The following is a 14041-nucleotide window of genomic DNA, read 5'->3' on the forward strand; positions in this document are numbered from 1 at the left end:
CCCTTCCTTACATGTGGAAATGGTCAATAAACAGTATTAAAAATTGTCCTTCTTTTGGTTCAAACATACAGCGCAAGTTCCAACCCTTCTCCTGAATTTCATCATAACATTTCTCCAGATCAGGTTTCATCTCTTCAAATCACCTCATCCTTGAATTTTCTGTTAAAATGGCTATCTTTTCCCGGCCATTTAAATGCTTTTCAGTGATTTTTCCTTCCCTTATACATATTCTTCCTGCCTTCCAGCTGGGTGATAATTCATGCTGCTTTCACCTCCCCATGTCTCTTGCACCTGCCTCTTCACTCCAAGTACTGTCACCACAGATTAGACCCTGATCTTTTGTACTCTTCTGACTTTTCTTGTTTCTTGCGGCTCCATTATGTCTTTACATACTGCTACCAAATATTTTCTTTTTTCTAATAGTCCAATAATATTTCTGCACCTCAAAATTCTCAGACATTTCTCACTGCCTGCTGAATTTAAAAATATAAATGCAAATTTCTACCCTAGTGTTTAAGGTCTTCAGGAAAATGACCACAATTTGCTTTTTGCCTGTGCTTGCCCACTTTAACCATGGGTTCCAATCAAATTTGTCTGTTCATCAACATTTTGTGAATAAGCTTTGCTGTTTCCTAGGATCAAGCCTCCACTTCTTGTGCATCTGCCTCTGCATCAAATATCTTCCTCCATTCTGTCCTCTCTACAACCCACTTAGGAAACTGTGTTCTCTATACATTCATTTTTATTCCCATCCTCTGCCAGTCACATGTGTGTTCTCTCTTCTTTGGATCTCACAGCACTTTCCCTTCAGTATTTATATTATTTGGGTCTAATCTGCTCTTCGTCAATGTAATCTCTGAGCTGATGTCTTGTACTTTAGTTTCCCTGAGACTCCATTGACAATGCCATTAATTTAGTAGTAAGTTGCATTAATAACAGTAACAATAATGGTAACTAATAATGGTAACTAACATTCAAAACCAACTATTTGTTAGGCAATTCTTTTTTTTAAAAGTTTATTTATTTATGCATACAAGAACTGGGTTACAGGCCAGAGGTGTGGGGGTGAGAGGATTTACCAGAAAGAGAGTGGGGAGCAGAACAGGCAGATTGATTGAAATAGACTGCTGAGGGGAGCAGCGGGTGAGTCAGGAGAGGTCTGTTGTGCCATGTGGATTGTTCCCTGGCTTCCCCAGGGATCAAACTTATGCTGCAGAGGCTGCGGATAGCTTCATAGTGCGTGCTTAACCCCTGCACCACCAGGGAGGCCCTTGTTAGGCAATTCTAATAACTTTTCATGAGTTTACATGGTTAATCCTTATACCCTATAGGAGAGATTCTATTCCCAGATTGTAAATAAGAATATAGACAAAAAGAATTTAAGTAGTGGGTGAGTTACAGACATTTGAAAGATTGTCCTTTATAAGTAAAGATTGCTCCAAATATCAAACAAATGGAATTCTTTAAACTCTTTGATGAGGATATCTTGCATGAACTAAATGTTATAAGTGTTTTAAATACTATTTTCTATAAGTAATTTTTCCTTTTTCTTCCCTTTTTTAAAAAAGCAAAGCCAGTGGTGGTTAATACCACTCCAGTGCGGATGTCAGTTCCAATTGTCTCGGCACAGACTGTCAAGCAAGTGAGTGTCACATAAATCCTTTTCTTAGTCTTTTTCAAACTGTCAGTTTACTTTTAAAATTGAAAGCTAAAAAAAAAATAAATAAATAAAATAAAATAAAATTGAAAGCTAAGATTAATGTGCAAGATATATATATTGAGTTAGGAAGCTGTAAAATTTATTTTTGTCATTGTGGATATACTTCCTTTCTTTGTAGGTTGTTCCAAAACCAATCAATCCGACTTCACAAATAGTTACTACCAGCCAACCACAGCAGCGGCTCATCATGCCTGCCACTCCACTGCCACAGATCCAGCCAAACCTCACCAACCTGCCACCAGGCACTGTGCTGGCACCCGCTCCAGGAACAGGGAATGTGGGTTATGCAGTGCTTCCGGCACAGTATGTTACTCAGGTATAACGGGAGAGGTAGTCATTCCATTTCAAAAAAGATAATTGTTTCTAAGATGTTCAGCACTATCCCATTCTGAAACTACTCAAAACGCCTGATTCAGTATTAAAATGATTTCCTAAAATCTTGAAATTTTTTTTAATCTTGAAATGTTAACAACTTCTGAGTTTATGTATATCTAGCATTTAAAAATATACAGCATGAGTTAATATATAAGTCAGGTAACTTGGAGCTGAGAACAGTTTGGAGAGGACATGATCATGTAGATATAGGAGAAAATAAGTTGAAGTTAAAGTCAACAGCATCCAATTGGCTTTAGAAAAGACTATAATAAAGCTGCTCTCACTTGTGAATATGAAGCCACTGGCTTGTTCTTGGAAAACAGACTGTGAGATATATTTCCAGGTGTTGTTCCTTTAGTGATCAGTTCAGACACTCATCTGGTCATCTATAGAGTCAAAGCCATGTATTGTCTAGTTGATGGGCCTGGGTTAGGAGTGCTTTTAGGAAGCAGGTGGAAGTTCATCTAAGAATCAGCAAATTAACAGCAGGTTCTAAGCTTTTGACTTGATCTACTCAGATTATGAGAGAGAAAGAGAAACATCTGTGTAATTCAGTAAAGTGAACTTTATAGTATATTATGTGGCACATTAAAAATTGCTCTTGAGAATGATAATTCTCATAAATAACTTTTGGGGTAGTTTTTTTCTGTCAGTTTTATCAAAATATAATAAAATTTTAAGTATAAAAAAACTTAGTATTCAGTATTTTTATCATTTGCATTTCATGTTCAGAAATCAGTATAAAAAAGAATCTTAATTATTGTGCATGTAACTTCATTCCCTGTAACTTGTGATGATCAATATAATACTATTTTATTTGCAGTAGACACAGTCCATTTTTCTAAAGAATTGAAGTTATTGTAATACTTTCAGGGCATTCATCTAGATATTCTGATATACACACTCCTTTAAATATTTCTTTAAATTTTTAAAAATTTCTATTTTTAATGAAATTTTATAAATTTACAACACTATATAATTTTGGTGAGTACAGCTTCACACCATTTTATATGTATAATCCTCACCCACCACCAAGGTTCTCTTAACCATTTCCGTGATCAAATTGGCCCTTCTACCATTTCCTCCCACTTCCTTTCCCTCTCCCCTCTGGTAACTACCTTATTTTTCACAGTCTAAAGTACATTTTGTTGTCTAAAGTTCATTAACTTTGGCTATTTATATTCCACATGTGAGAGAGACCATCCAGTTGTTTTTTTTTTTGATAAATTTATGTGCCATGATTTAATAGAAAAGTGAACAAAGGGAATAATCCACAATTAAAAACAGAAAAATACACAACATACATACATAGAAGTGACAATATGAATGTTTGTTTCCAGAACTTGCATTCCAAGTTACTATCTACCACTCTTGGTTTGTTTCTTTCTAATACATACTGAACCTACTCAAATATACACCTTAAATTAAAAAAAAAAAAAAAAAAAAAAAAAAACCTCTCAGTTCACTGTACTTGCCTCCAAAGCAAATACACTATATCATACTTGTTCTTAAAAGGAAAACACCCTACATGCTTTACTGGAGTCTCTCATTTTTGCCTCATTTTTGCAGGGTAAAGTATTCTTGGTTGGCATTTGCTGTCTTGAGGTTTGTTGAATATGTTACTCCATTCTCTTCTTGCCCACAGTGTTTCTTTGGAGCAGTCTGAGGTTAACCTGAACGATTTTCCCTTAGAGGTTATCTGTTTCTTCCCCCTTGCCAGTTTCAATATTTTTTCTTTGTATTGATAGATCATATGATATTTCCATTTTCAAATTCCTTTCTCTTCACAGCCTTGCCAGCTCTTGTTTCTAGTCATTTTGATATAGGCCATTCTCACAGGTGTGAGTTTATAGCGTTGTGGTTTTGATTTGCATTTCCCTAAAAGTGAAGTTGAACTTTTTTTTTCATATACCCATTGATTATCTGTATGTCTTCTTTGGATAAGTGTCTGTTTAAATCTGCCCATGGAAATATTTATTTTATTTGTACCTCTCTTTATGTGTAGCTACAGCAGTCTTCATATGTGTCTATAGCAAGCAACTCTACCTTTACTGGAACACCTGGTATCCAGACCCAGGCAAGGCTTCCATTCAATGGGTGAGTATTTTGAAAATATGCTAGTTAGCTTGTTAGATCAGGTTTAAATGCAGCATCAAGTATATTTATTTCAAAATATATTTGATTTATATCCCCCCTCAAACTCAGTGTGAGCATGTCTCTATAGTACCTTTTAGTTTGAAATACTTTAAACAGAAAAGTTACAAGGATAATCAGAGAACTCTCAAATATTTTTTACTTGGATTCACCAATTTTGTCCCATTTGCTTTATTTCTCTCTCTCATCTTGACTATGTCTTTTAAGTGACCATAGGTAGTTTTTAAGTTGTTATGTTAGGTTCTTATTTCTTTTGTTTGTTTTTTATTCTGTTAATTGGTGCCTTTGTAGTAGTGGTTTAGAAGCAATGCTTAATTACATGGAACCAGTTGACCCCTCTCTTCCCAAATTTCAATTTCACACAGTCCTTTTTCGTTCAGTACCAATTGTCATTGAATCCCAGAAGTTTTGGGGAGATTTCAACTTTAGTCCATTCAGTTGGAAGACTTTTTGTGGTTTCTTCTTTAGAAACTATCAAAAACTGTAAAATATTATTTTTAAATCTCTATCTTGCTGCTGTATCTTTTCTTATTACCATATGCTTTTGAATATAATGTAAATGGAACAAATGTAGCAGACTTACTTTTATTAATGTAGCAGGCTAACTTTTATTAAAGTTAGACACTGTTTTTAAGCTTTATTTTAGAAGGAATTCCTAGATTGAAGACTTTAACTTTAAATTGGTACCTGTAATTGATTAAAATGCCTTTCTTTGGTTTATGTCTCATAGCATAATCCCATCAGAGTCTGCCAGTCGACCCAGAAAGCCCTGTAATTGTACAAAATCACTGTGTCTCAAATTGTAAGTCTTTTTCCTGTACAACTGAAAAATGCTTTTAAAAATAGTTAACTAAAAATTATTTTTTAAAAAAATGTAATCGATTTACTTTTAACTGAAGTAATATTGGGGTATCCCCATCACAAGTATTACCACCATAGTATACCTACTACCAACTCACCCATATTTCACCACCATAACAAATTTCATAAGCCTAGTAATTTAAATATATAGATGTCTAAGCACATGTGACAGTGTAAAAATACTCTTCATTCAAAAAGAGATCATTTTAGTCATCACCATAGATGAGGCATTGGCATAGGGGTTAGGGACACAGTAACTTGAGACAGACATAGTCTCTGTCCTTAATAATAACAAATTTGGGACCTCCCTTGTGGCACAACGAGTTAAGGCATAACTTATGAAGCTATCTGCAGCCACTGCAGCCCAAGTTAGATCCCTAGCCCGGGAGCTACCCACAAGACACAGCAGATCTTTCCTGACTCACCTGCCGCTCCCCTCAGCAGTGTATTTTGGTTAGTCTGCCTGTTCTGTTCCCCACCTTGTCTCTGGTGAATCCTCTCACCCCCACACCTCTGGCCTGTACCCCAGTTCTTGTATACATAAATTAATCTTTTTTTAAAAAATAACAAATTTAATCTTATTTATAACCTTTTTATTTCCTCTCTTAAATGAGATGATACTCTGAGCAGTTTAAAAATTGTCAGATGATTTGCTTATCAATACTGAGCTAAAAGATTTGATGTGAAGGGCCTCCCCTGGTGGCACAGCGGTTGAGCGCTGGGCTGCGAAGCTGCCCACAGCCTCTGCAGCACCCGTTTGATCCCCAGCTGCCGGCGAGGGTCCCACATGATGCACAGACCCCTCCTGCCACACCTGCTGCTCCCCTCACAGTGTATTTTGTCAGTCTGCTTGTTCTGTTCCACGCTCTGGCGCTGGTGAATTCTCACCCTCCCACACTTCTGACTGTACCCAGTTCTTGTATAAATAAATAAATCTTTTTAAAAATATATATATCGGGGCCTCCCTGGTGGCGCAGGCAGTTGAGCGCAGCGCTGTCAAACTGTCCACAGCCTCTGCAGCACAGGTTTGATCCCGGCTGGCCTTGGAGATACCCACATGGCGAGGCAGACCTCTCCTGTCTCACCCGCTGCCCCCCTCAGCAGGTGTTTCAGTCAGCCTGCCTGTTCTGTTCCCCACTTTGTCTCTGGTGAATCCTCTTGCCCTCCAACACATCTGGCCTGCACCCAGTTCTTGTGTAAATAAATGAATCTTAAAAAAAAAAAAAGATTTGACGTGAAACAGTTAGATGAACAGCATCGGTTTATAGAGGATTTAGAATCCTCTACATGACTATAGTTCAAGTAGGCAGGTTCCATAGTAGAATATAGCCTGTGTATTTCCTTTTCCATGATTTTGAAATAATTTATTCTGGGAACACATAAAAGTCACATTTCTTTGTGTTTCTAAATCAAAATTTGAGGAAATTTAATTTTTATCTTTGTCAATAAGTGGTTGGCAATCAATACATGTTTATTCTAAAACTAGGTGTCTCCAAGTACATGTTTCAATGCATAGATAATGCTGTTGAATCAGAACATTTCTAGTTTTAACAATGACTTTTACATGACTTATGCTAATTTTTGTATTTCAGATACTGTGATTGCTTTGCAAATGGTGAATTTTGCAACAACTGCAATTGTACTAATTGTTATAACAATTTGGAACATGAAAATGAAAGGCAAAAAGCAATAAAGGTGATGATTTTTATTTCATTTGAGTGACAAAAATTTTTCAATTGAGCCTGTTTTTTGTTTTTAAGGAAATCAAAATTAATTCCCTTTGCAATGTTTTAATTTTAATGTACTATGATTTACTTCATTTAATATTTGCTCTGTTTTGGTAGGCATGCCTTGACAGAAATCCAGAAGCATTTAAGCCTAAAATAGGAAAAGGGAAAGAGGGAGAATCAGATCGCCGTCACAGCAAAGGATGTAATTGCAAACGATCAGGATGTCTTAAAAACTACTGTGAATGTTATGAGGTGAGGTGCTGGTTGGGGAAAATAATCTAGCCATTTTTTTAAAATATTGGGCTAGCAGAAACGTCATGATGCATTTTTGCTTGAAAAACAAAAAATATGACTTTTCCGATAACCCAATAACTTTAGGATGGGCATACTATAAAAATTTACTTCAAAACTGGGAGACTTTGCTGTTGTAGTTTGACTGTATTGTCATCCCAAGGACCTTAACTTGAAGAATATCTTCCCTCCTCTCAAGCAGGACTTCAGAGAAAGGATACTTTGGTTTTGTCTTTACAGCTTGGGGGGTCTCATTAACTGATTTACCAGCTCCTACTTGTTAGTCATCACACCTGAAAATGTGTATTGATCAGTTTACTAATTTTCAATAAAAATAATGCCAAAGTGGATTAGAAAATCTACAGCAGTGCCTTAATTAAGGAGCAGTGCTACCCATGCTCCCCCATGCCAGTGGGAAAAAAAATATGTGTAAACAAACAGCCTGCATCCCATGGTGCTGTCCTGAAAGTAAAGATTTATTTTGTCCAAAATGCCAGTAATGCCCTGAGAAGAACACTGTTTTGTGGAAAACTAAATTCTTTTAAGAAGTAAGAAGTTTGCATTGTGAGCATAAAAATATAGGAAAAGAGGAATGTGGACTATTGCAAGATGAGGTTATTGGTCATTATGAGGTGATTGCACCCATTTTTCCAATTTCACCATCCCACTAAACTGACTTCTAAAATGTATGGCTCAGGCATCTTTTCTAGAGAATGTAGTTGATAGTGTGCTTTGAAAGGTCTGCTTTATATAAAATTAACAATCTAGTCATGCCCACGATTAACTTGGGTTACTGTCATTGGTTTCTTGATGTACTTGAAACTCTTTGCTGACAGTCTTTTGAATTGAGTCATTTCTGCAGTTAGCTATTCTTATAATTATATTTTCATTCTTTCAGATTTCATATTCAGGGGAGACCTTATTTTTAGTTTTGGCCTAAGGCCTACCCATCTACACTTGGTAAAATAGCACCACCAAGGATTACTCTCTCCCCTGTTGAGGCTTGCTCTGCTAAAGGAACATGTACTTGTAGTGTCTTCTCACATACAAAATGTGTCACCATAAAGAATGTGTGTACTGTATTCTCTTGAGTAGTGGATTCTAATTTACATATTTCAATGGTTACTCAAATGTAGTAAAAATAACATCTTGTTAGTCCTAAGTCAGTACAAGTGAAGATTGTGACCAAGATTATTTTCAAAGGTCTCTTAAGTAATATTTCAAAGTCCAAAATCCAGTAATTTTATCCACTGTCAGAAAAGATTGATTCTTTTGTTCGAATACCTGGTAAAATAGGTGGCTTCTATTCAAAAACCATGTCATGCATATATGCAATTAACAACAGGCAATCTTTTTTATTAAACTATCAAACCAAGTCTGGAAAAGAGAAGAGGTGGAAATTGTTGTAAAGCTGGGTAAAGAGGGCAAAGAAACCCTTTCACATATATGGCACTGAGCAATTGATAGCATATGGAATTCGAATATACATGGACTAATCATTTCATTGAGTTGGTTAACAAATCTGTGAATTAATAGAATTAGAAAAGACAGTGGACTGACTGGAAAATGTTATAAGGCCACCTCCCTGGTGGCCTAGGGCTTATATCTCAGCAGTACTGCCCAGAGGGCCCACCGTGACGGCTTGAGTTGATCTGGCCACGGAGCTAACCCACATATGGCGCAGCAGACCTCTACTGTCTTGCCCACTGGTCTCCTTAGCAGTGTATTTCAGTGAATATGCCTGTTCTGCTCCCAACTCTGTCTCTGGTGAAATCTTTCACCCCTACACCTCTAGCCTACACCCCAGTGATGGCCTGAGTTGATCTCCTGGCCAGGGAGCTAACCCACATATGGCACAGCAGACCTCTCCTGTCTTGCCCGCTGCTCTCCTTAGCATTGTATTTCAGTGAATATGCTTGTTCTGCTCCCCACTCTGACTCTGTTGAAACCTTTCACCCCTACACCTGTAGCCTACACCCCAGTTCTTCTATGCAAAAATAAATAAAATCTAAAAAAGAAAAAGAAAATGTTATAAGAGACAATCTTTGACATTCAGGACATAACAAAATGTCTAATAACTAATTTGTTGTTCCAAATGGTTAAGAAATTAAAGAACTTAGAATACACTAAATTGTGACTAGTGGTAGCTAAGTGGCTCACTATGCATCAGCTGTGATGCTGTCTCACAGTTTGAGTTGAATTGAATCAACTTTTTTGGTCCTATTGATCTGCCTCTCTATAACACATTCACCTGCCTTTCACAGTGTGTTCATTGAATGTTTGGAGTGTCCACATTATTTAAGTGGTTATATCTTTTCTTATGAACTTCCCTTCCTTTTTTTGTTCTTTCTGACCACAGGGAAAGTTGAATAGCAAAACTAAAAGGGTGCTTGAGCTTCTGAGACATTATTAGTACCTTTGTTATGGTTCTAAACACTAATCCAAATTACCATTATTGGTATCTTTTTCCCTCCTATGTCAGGGATTTAAATATATCTTCATTAGACGCTTATCAAGTGTTGCTTTATTTAGATTCCCAGACTCACAGTAACCCAACTAACTCAACCTGTATACCTATTTTTTTCCCTTTTGGTAAAATATTAGTGTATTAAAAGAAAGGAACAGAGTAAATGTTTAAGTCCTGCAATCTCGTCATGCCAGAGATTCATAATATGATCCATTTATGTTGTTAGATGCTATAGAAAAGGAGAGTAGTCATATTTATTTATCTAACTGACATAGGTTCAATGAAGGAAATGCAGCTGACAAAAGAAGCTCATATTTATTTACTAAGAATAAGGGAAATATACACTAAAGAACAAGGAGATCTCAATTCCCCTCACTCCCCAAATCAGATAGTAAATATTGAGAAGAGCTGTAACATACATTGTTGGAGGGAATTTGGGAAAGGCTTCCATTATACAGTGCTGATGAGATGTGAGGTGCTATGGTAACTTTTTGAAAAAGTAATCTGGCCAGGTCTATTAAGATTCAAATACACGTGCCAGTGATTGCAATTTGAGAAGTTTTGCTCATAGAAATAAAGGTTTAATAAACATAAAAATCATTTAATGCATTGTTTGTAGGATTCAAGAACTGGAAATAAAATAAATATCAATCAGTAGGGAAACAAATGCCCAACTGAAATGTGGCCCATAACAGCGATTAGTACCCAGCTACCAAATAGAACAAATTTATTCTATGCCGGGTGACTTGGAAGAAAGGATTCCACGAGGTAGAGCAAGAAAAGGGAGATGCAGAAAAGAGTATAAGATTTTGTAAAATCTGGAAAAAAGTTGACGTATGTATTTCTAAGTTGATAAATGTACATGTGCACAGTTTTTTTCATATACATATATATATTTTTTAAATATTTATTTTTGCATGGAAGAACTGGGGTGTAGGCCAGAGTTTGGGGGCTGGGAGAATTCTCCAGAGACAGAGTGGGGAGCAGAACAGGTAGATTGACTGAAATTCACTGCTAAGCGGAGCAGTGGATGAGACAAGAGAGGTCTGCTGCGCCATATGTGGGTCAGCTCCCTGGCCCGGGATTGAACTCAGGCCTTAGCTGGTGATAGCACTGAGACTTAAACCTAGGCCACCAGGGAGGCTCAAATACATATATTTTACATGAAAGTTCACAGTGGGTTATTAAAATAGGGAATCTGGTGAGAAGTGAGAGATAAATTCGAACTAAATATAGCATCTATTAAATATCTCTAATGTGAAATTGTATGTGGGGGGCGGGGAGGGGAGATCACCAGCATGTTAATGGTGACTTGATTAAGGTGGCTGAATTCTGGATAACCCTTAAACTTTTTTTTAGTGTTCCATTCATATTCTTTATAAAGAACATGTTATTCATGTCAGAAGGAAAACTTGTAGTGGGGAGAAGGTTGACATGAAAAGGACTCAAGCACAAACATTGTATAACCTCTCTCAGTCTTGTTCATATTCACTTAGCTCTTTAGTATTTGTCAGCAAGAGAGGTTTTCATTTTATCTTCGGTCAGTTGACTAGTTAATTCTCTTCTTTGTTGATTTTACCATGGAGTCTACTTAGTCATGTTTTTTGGTTTTTTGATGTGGAAGCTTTTCTTTTGTAAATCTTTTAGGCAAAAATAATGTGTTCCTCAATATGCAAATGTATTGGCTGTAAAAATTTTGAAGAAAGCCCAGAAAGAAAGACATTGATGCACTTGGCAGATGCTGCTGAAGTGAGGGTACAGCAACAAACAGCAGCGAAGACTAAGTTATCCTCTCAAATTTCGGACTTGCTTACTAGGCCAACACCAGCTTTGAGTAGCGGAGGAGGAAAGTAAGTCAGTATTTTAACCTTTTTTTGTAGTTTTACATCACTATACATTTTTAGTAAAGCTTCCTTTTGGGGGCAAAATTTAGTTCAGACTTTTAGTTATTGTAAAACCAGTTTTTGTATTTTCTTTCTGTTTTTGGTTACTTGTGGTATATAAAGAAATTTAAAGTTAATAGAAAAACCACTGTAGCAGTTCTAAAATGCACAGTGATACCTTAGTTCATTATGCTTAATTTGATTTCTCCCTATTAAGATGAAGTAATTATGTAATTTGACAAACCCCCAAGAAAATCAAAATTATTACACCTTCTATTAATGTCATTCATATTTTTTGTATCTTCTCACCTTCCCTTGCCTTTTTCATGTCCTTATAATACTTTTCCCATAGCTATCACAAACTATTTTACTATAGCTCCTTATTTCACTGGTCTCCTGAGTTTTGGAGTTAAAAAGCTTTATAGTGTCAGGCTGACATAAGTTTAAATACTATCAGTGCTTTGTAGCACTTTAAGAATTAGACAAGCATGTCATTTCTCTGAGCTTTTGTTTTCTTATCCTTCAAGTCACCCTTGCCACAGAGCTGAGAGGAGTACAGCATTTCTATCTCAGTATTTGGCAGGGACTATTACAACATAGTTTGCATAATTTGCTGTCTTGGATGTGTAGTAGAGTCCATTACAGTTTTCTTTGAGGGATTATTAAATGGCTTGTATTGCAAATGATATGTTATTTAAAATGCCTAAATTGAAATAAGATCCAGTGTTTTAAAAAGTAAGACTTCCTTTGTACAAAATGTATAGGTTTTAGTTTAAAAGAAGCTTACAACTGGAATGTAATTAGGAAATGGTTTGCTACGTTGACTAAATTAAGTGGAATGGGCAGTCACCTAAATGGGGATTATAATGTTTCTGGTCATCTGCTCCCAATAATCTTTCAGATTATTTAATCTTTATCTGGAGATAAAAGACATTGCTACACTAAAATATTTACAGTTATGTTTTCACTTTGGTAAACTGCTTATGATACTATATAGTATAAGAGAAAAATATGTTATAATCAAAACTGTAAATAAAAGTCATACCTGATTGTTAACAAGCTTTTTGTCTTTGAGTGACAAAAATCTAAATTTTTTTTCTGTAGTTTTCAAATATTACATAATGTGCACTACTATTATACAGTACTAGTAATCATACAATATTATTGTAATAGTCACATCCTTACAATATAAATTTGTTTTTTTACATTTTAAGATTTCTTTACTACTGGATAGCAGCCTACATCTTCAATTATCCTCTCTTGTCATAATGGGCCTTAATTTCAGACTTCATTGTTTTGTTTCTCAGCTTATATTTAATCATGACAGTTTACAGGTGACTGAGTTGCCTGGCTTTGTCTCCGAAAGGAAATCTTGATTACAGTATAGCAAACCTTAGGATAAGTTGCTCTAATATAGTACTTAATAGTTCAGGTCTTTATGAATGAAACTCCATGTATAGAGCAACGTTTGGTTTTTCTTTTATTTTTTGAAATGGAACAGTGCAAAATTTTTACAATGTATAGGACTGTGAGAAAGTGCTTTATTTTTGGTGTTAGTAGAAGATAGTGTTTTCAGTTCCCAGCATTACTCATTTCATTCATTTAGTGAATATTCTTGGTATGTCCTTGTGTGAGGCTCTGTTGTAGGCAGTAAAGAAACAGCAATAAATAAAATTGTGAATTCTTGGAGCTTACAATCATGAATTGGGAGGATGTCTGTGGTAGAAATATCTAACATGTAGAATTACATCTTTTAATTAACCTTGTTTAGGTAATAAGACATAATGTAAAAATATGTATTTCTGAACAATATTTTTGAATAATAAAACTAGGTCTAACTTTTTAAAGCTCTTTGGGATGTGCTTTGCTCATTGCACAAATTGTAATGTTCACTCTGATGGTGAATCATGAAAATGTCAATATATTTCCAAATGAAAGAATGTCATCCACTGTTATTGTGATTCAACACCATCATCATTTCCCTTTTTCTCTCAAAAATCATTTCAGATTGCCATTTACTTTTGTAACTAAGGAAGTAGCTGAAGCCACGTGTAATTGCCTTCTTGCCCAGGCTGAGCAGGCAGACAAGAAGGGAAAATCAAAAGCAGCGGCAGAACGGATGATACTCGAGGAATTTGGACGATGTTTGATGAGCGTCATCAATTCTGCAGGAAAAGCAAAAAGTGACCCTTGTGCCATGAATTGCTAACTCTTGCACAAAAGACTGACAAATGGAACTGTACAGAAAATTTAAGGTGCAGGGACACTTGATTTTCTGGAAGATAGTTTAACAATTACTGTATTGTTAATTCAGTCCTTGTGAGACCTGAAATTATAATATTGAAAGAGAAGAAATTTTAAATGAGGAAGTTAGTACATTTAAAATCTTAGTTAAATTTGCTCATGCCCCCTTTAAATTGAATTTTACTTTATGTATTATATAGATTTTTAATTTTCTTGGGTTTCTTAAGAATTAGATGTTCTATCCTTCTGATTCTATTGACAGAACATTTATAAACTGCTATAATTTATAATGTATGGTGTTGTATGGCTTTGTTCC

At 35.7% G+C, this 14041-nt stretch overlaps 1 protein-coding gene across 3 annotated transcripts in view; it reads left to right on the forward strand.

Annotated features, from left to right (window-relative positions):
- LIN54 (lin-54 DREAM MuvB core complex component) overlaps positions 1–13690 on the forward strand; it is a gene marked incomplete at both ends in the record, with an annotated part of 71473 nt that extends 57783 nt beyond the window's left edge. For all 3 annotated transcript variants that reach the window (XM_084233230.1, XM_084233231.1, XM_084233232.1), the window contains 8 exons: positions 1569–1642; positions 1839–2036; positions 4101–4192; positions 4980–5051; positions 6703–6805; positions 6955–7092; positions 11246–11448; positions 13489–13690. In XM_084233230.1, coding sequence (XP_084089356.1) covers positions 1569–1642; positions 1839–2036; positions 4101–4192; positions 4980–5051; positions 6703–6805; positions 6955–7092; positions 11246–11448; positions 13489–13690 — 1082 coding nt within the window. The remainder of the gene's footprint in view (positions 1–1568; positions 1643–1838; positions 2037–4100; positions 4193–4979; positions 5052–6702; positions 6806–6954; positions 7093–11245; positions 11449–13488) is intronic.
- Positions 13691–14041: the final 351 nt, after the last annotated feature.

Source organism: Talpa europaea (genome assembly GCF_964194135.1).
Source record: "Talpa europaea genome assembly, chromosome: 5".
Classification (NCBI taxonomy): Eukaryota; Metazoa; Chordata; class Mammalia; order Eulipotyphla; family Talpidae; genus Talpa; species Talpa europaea.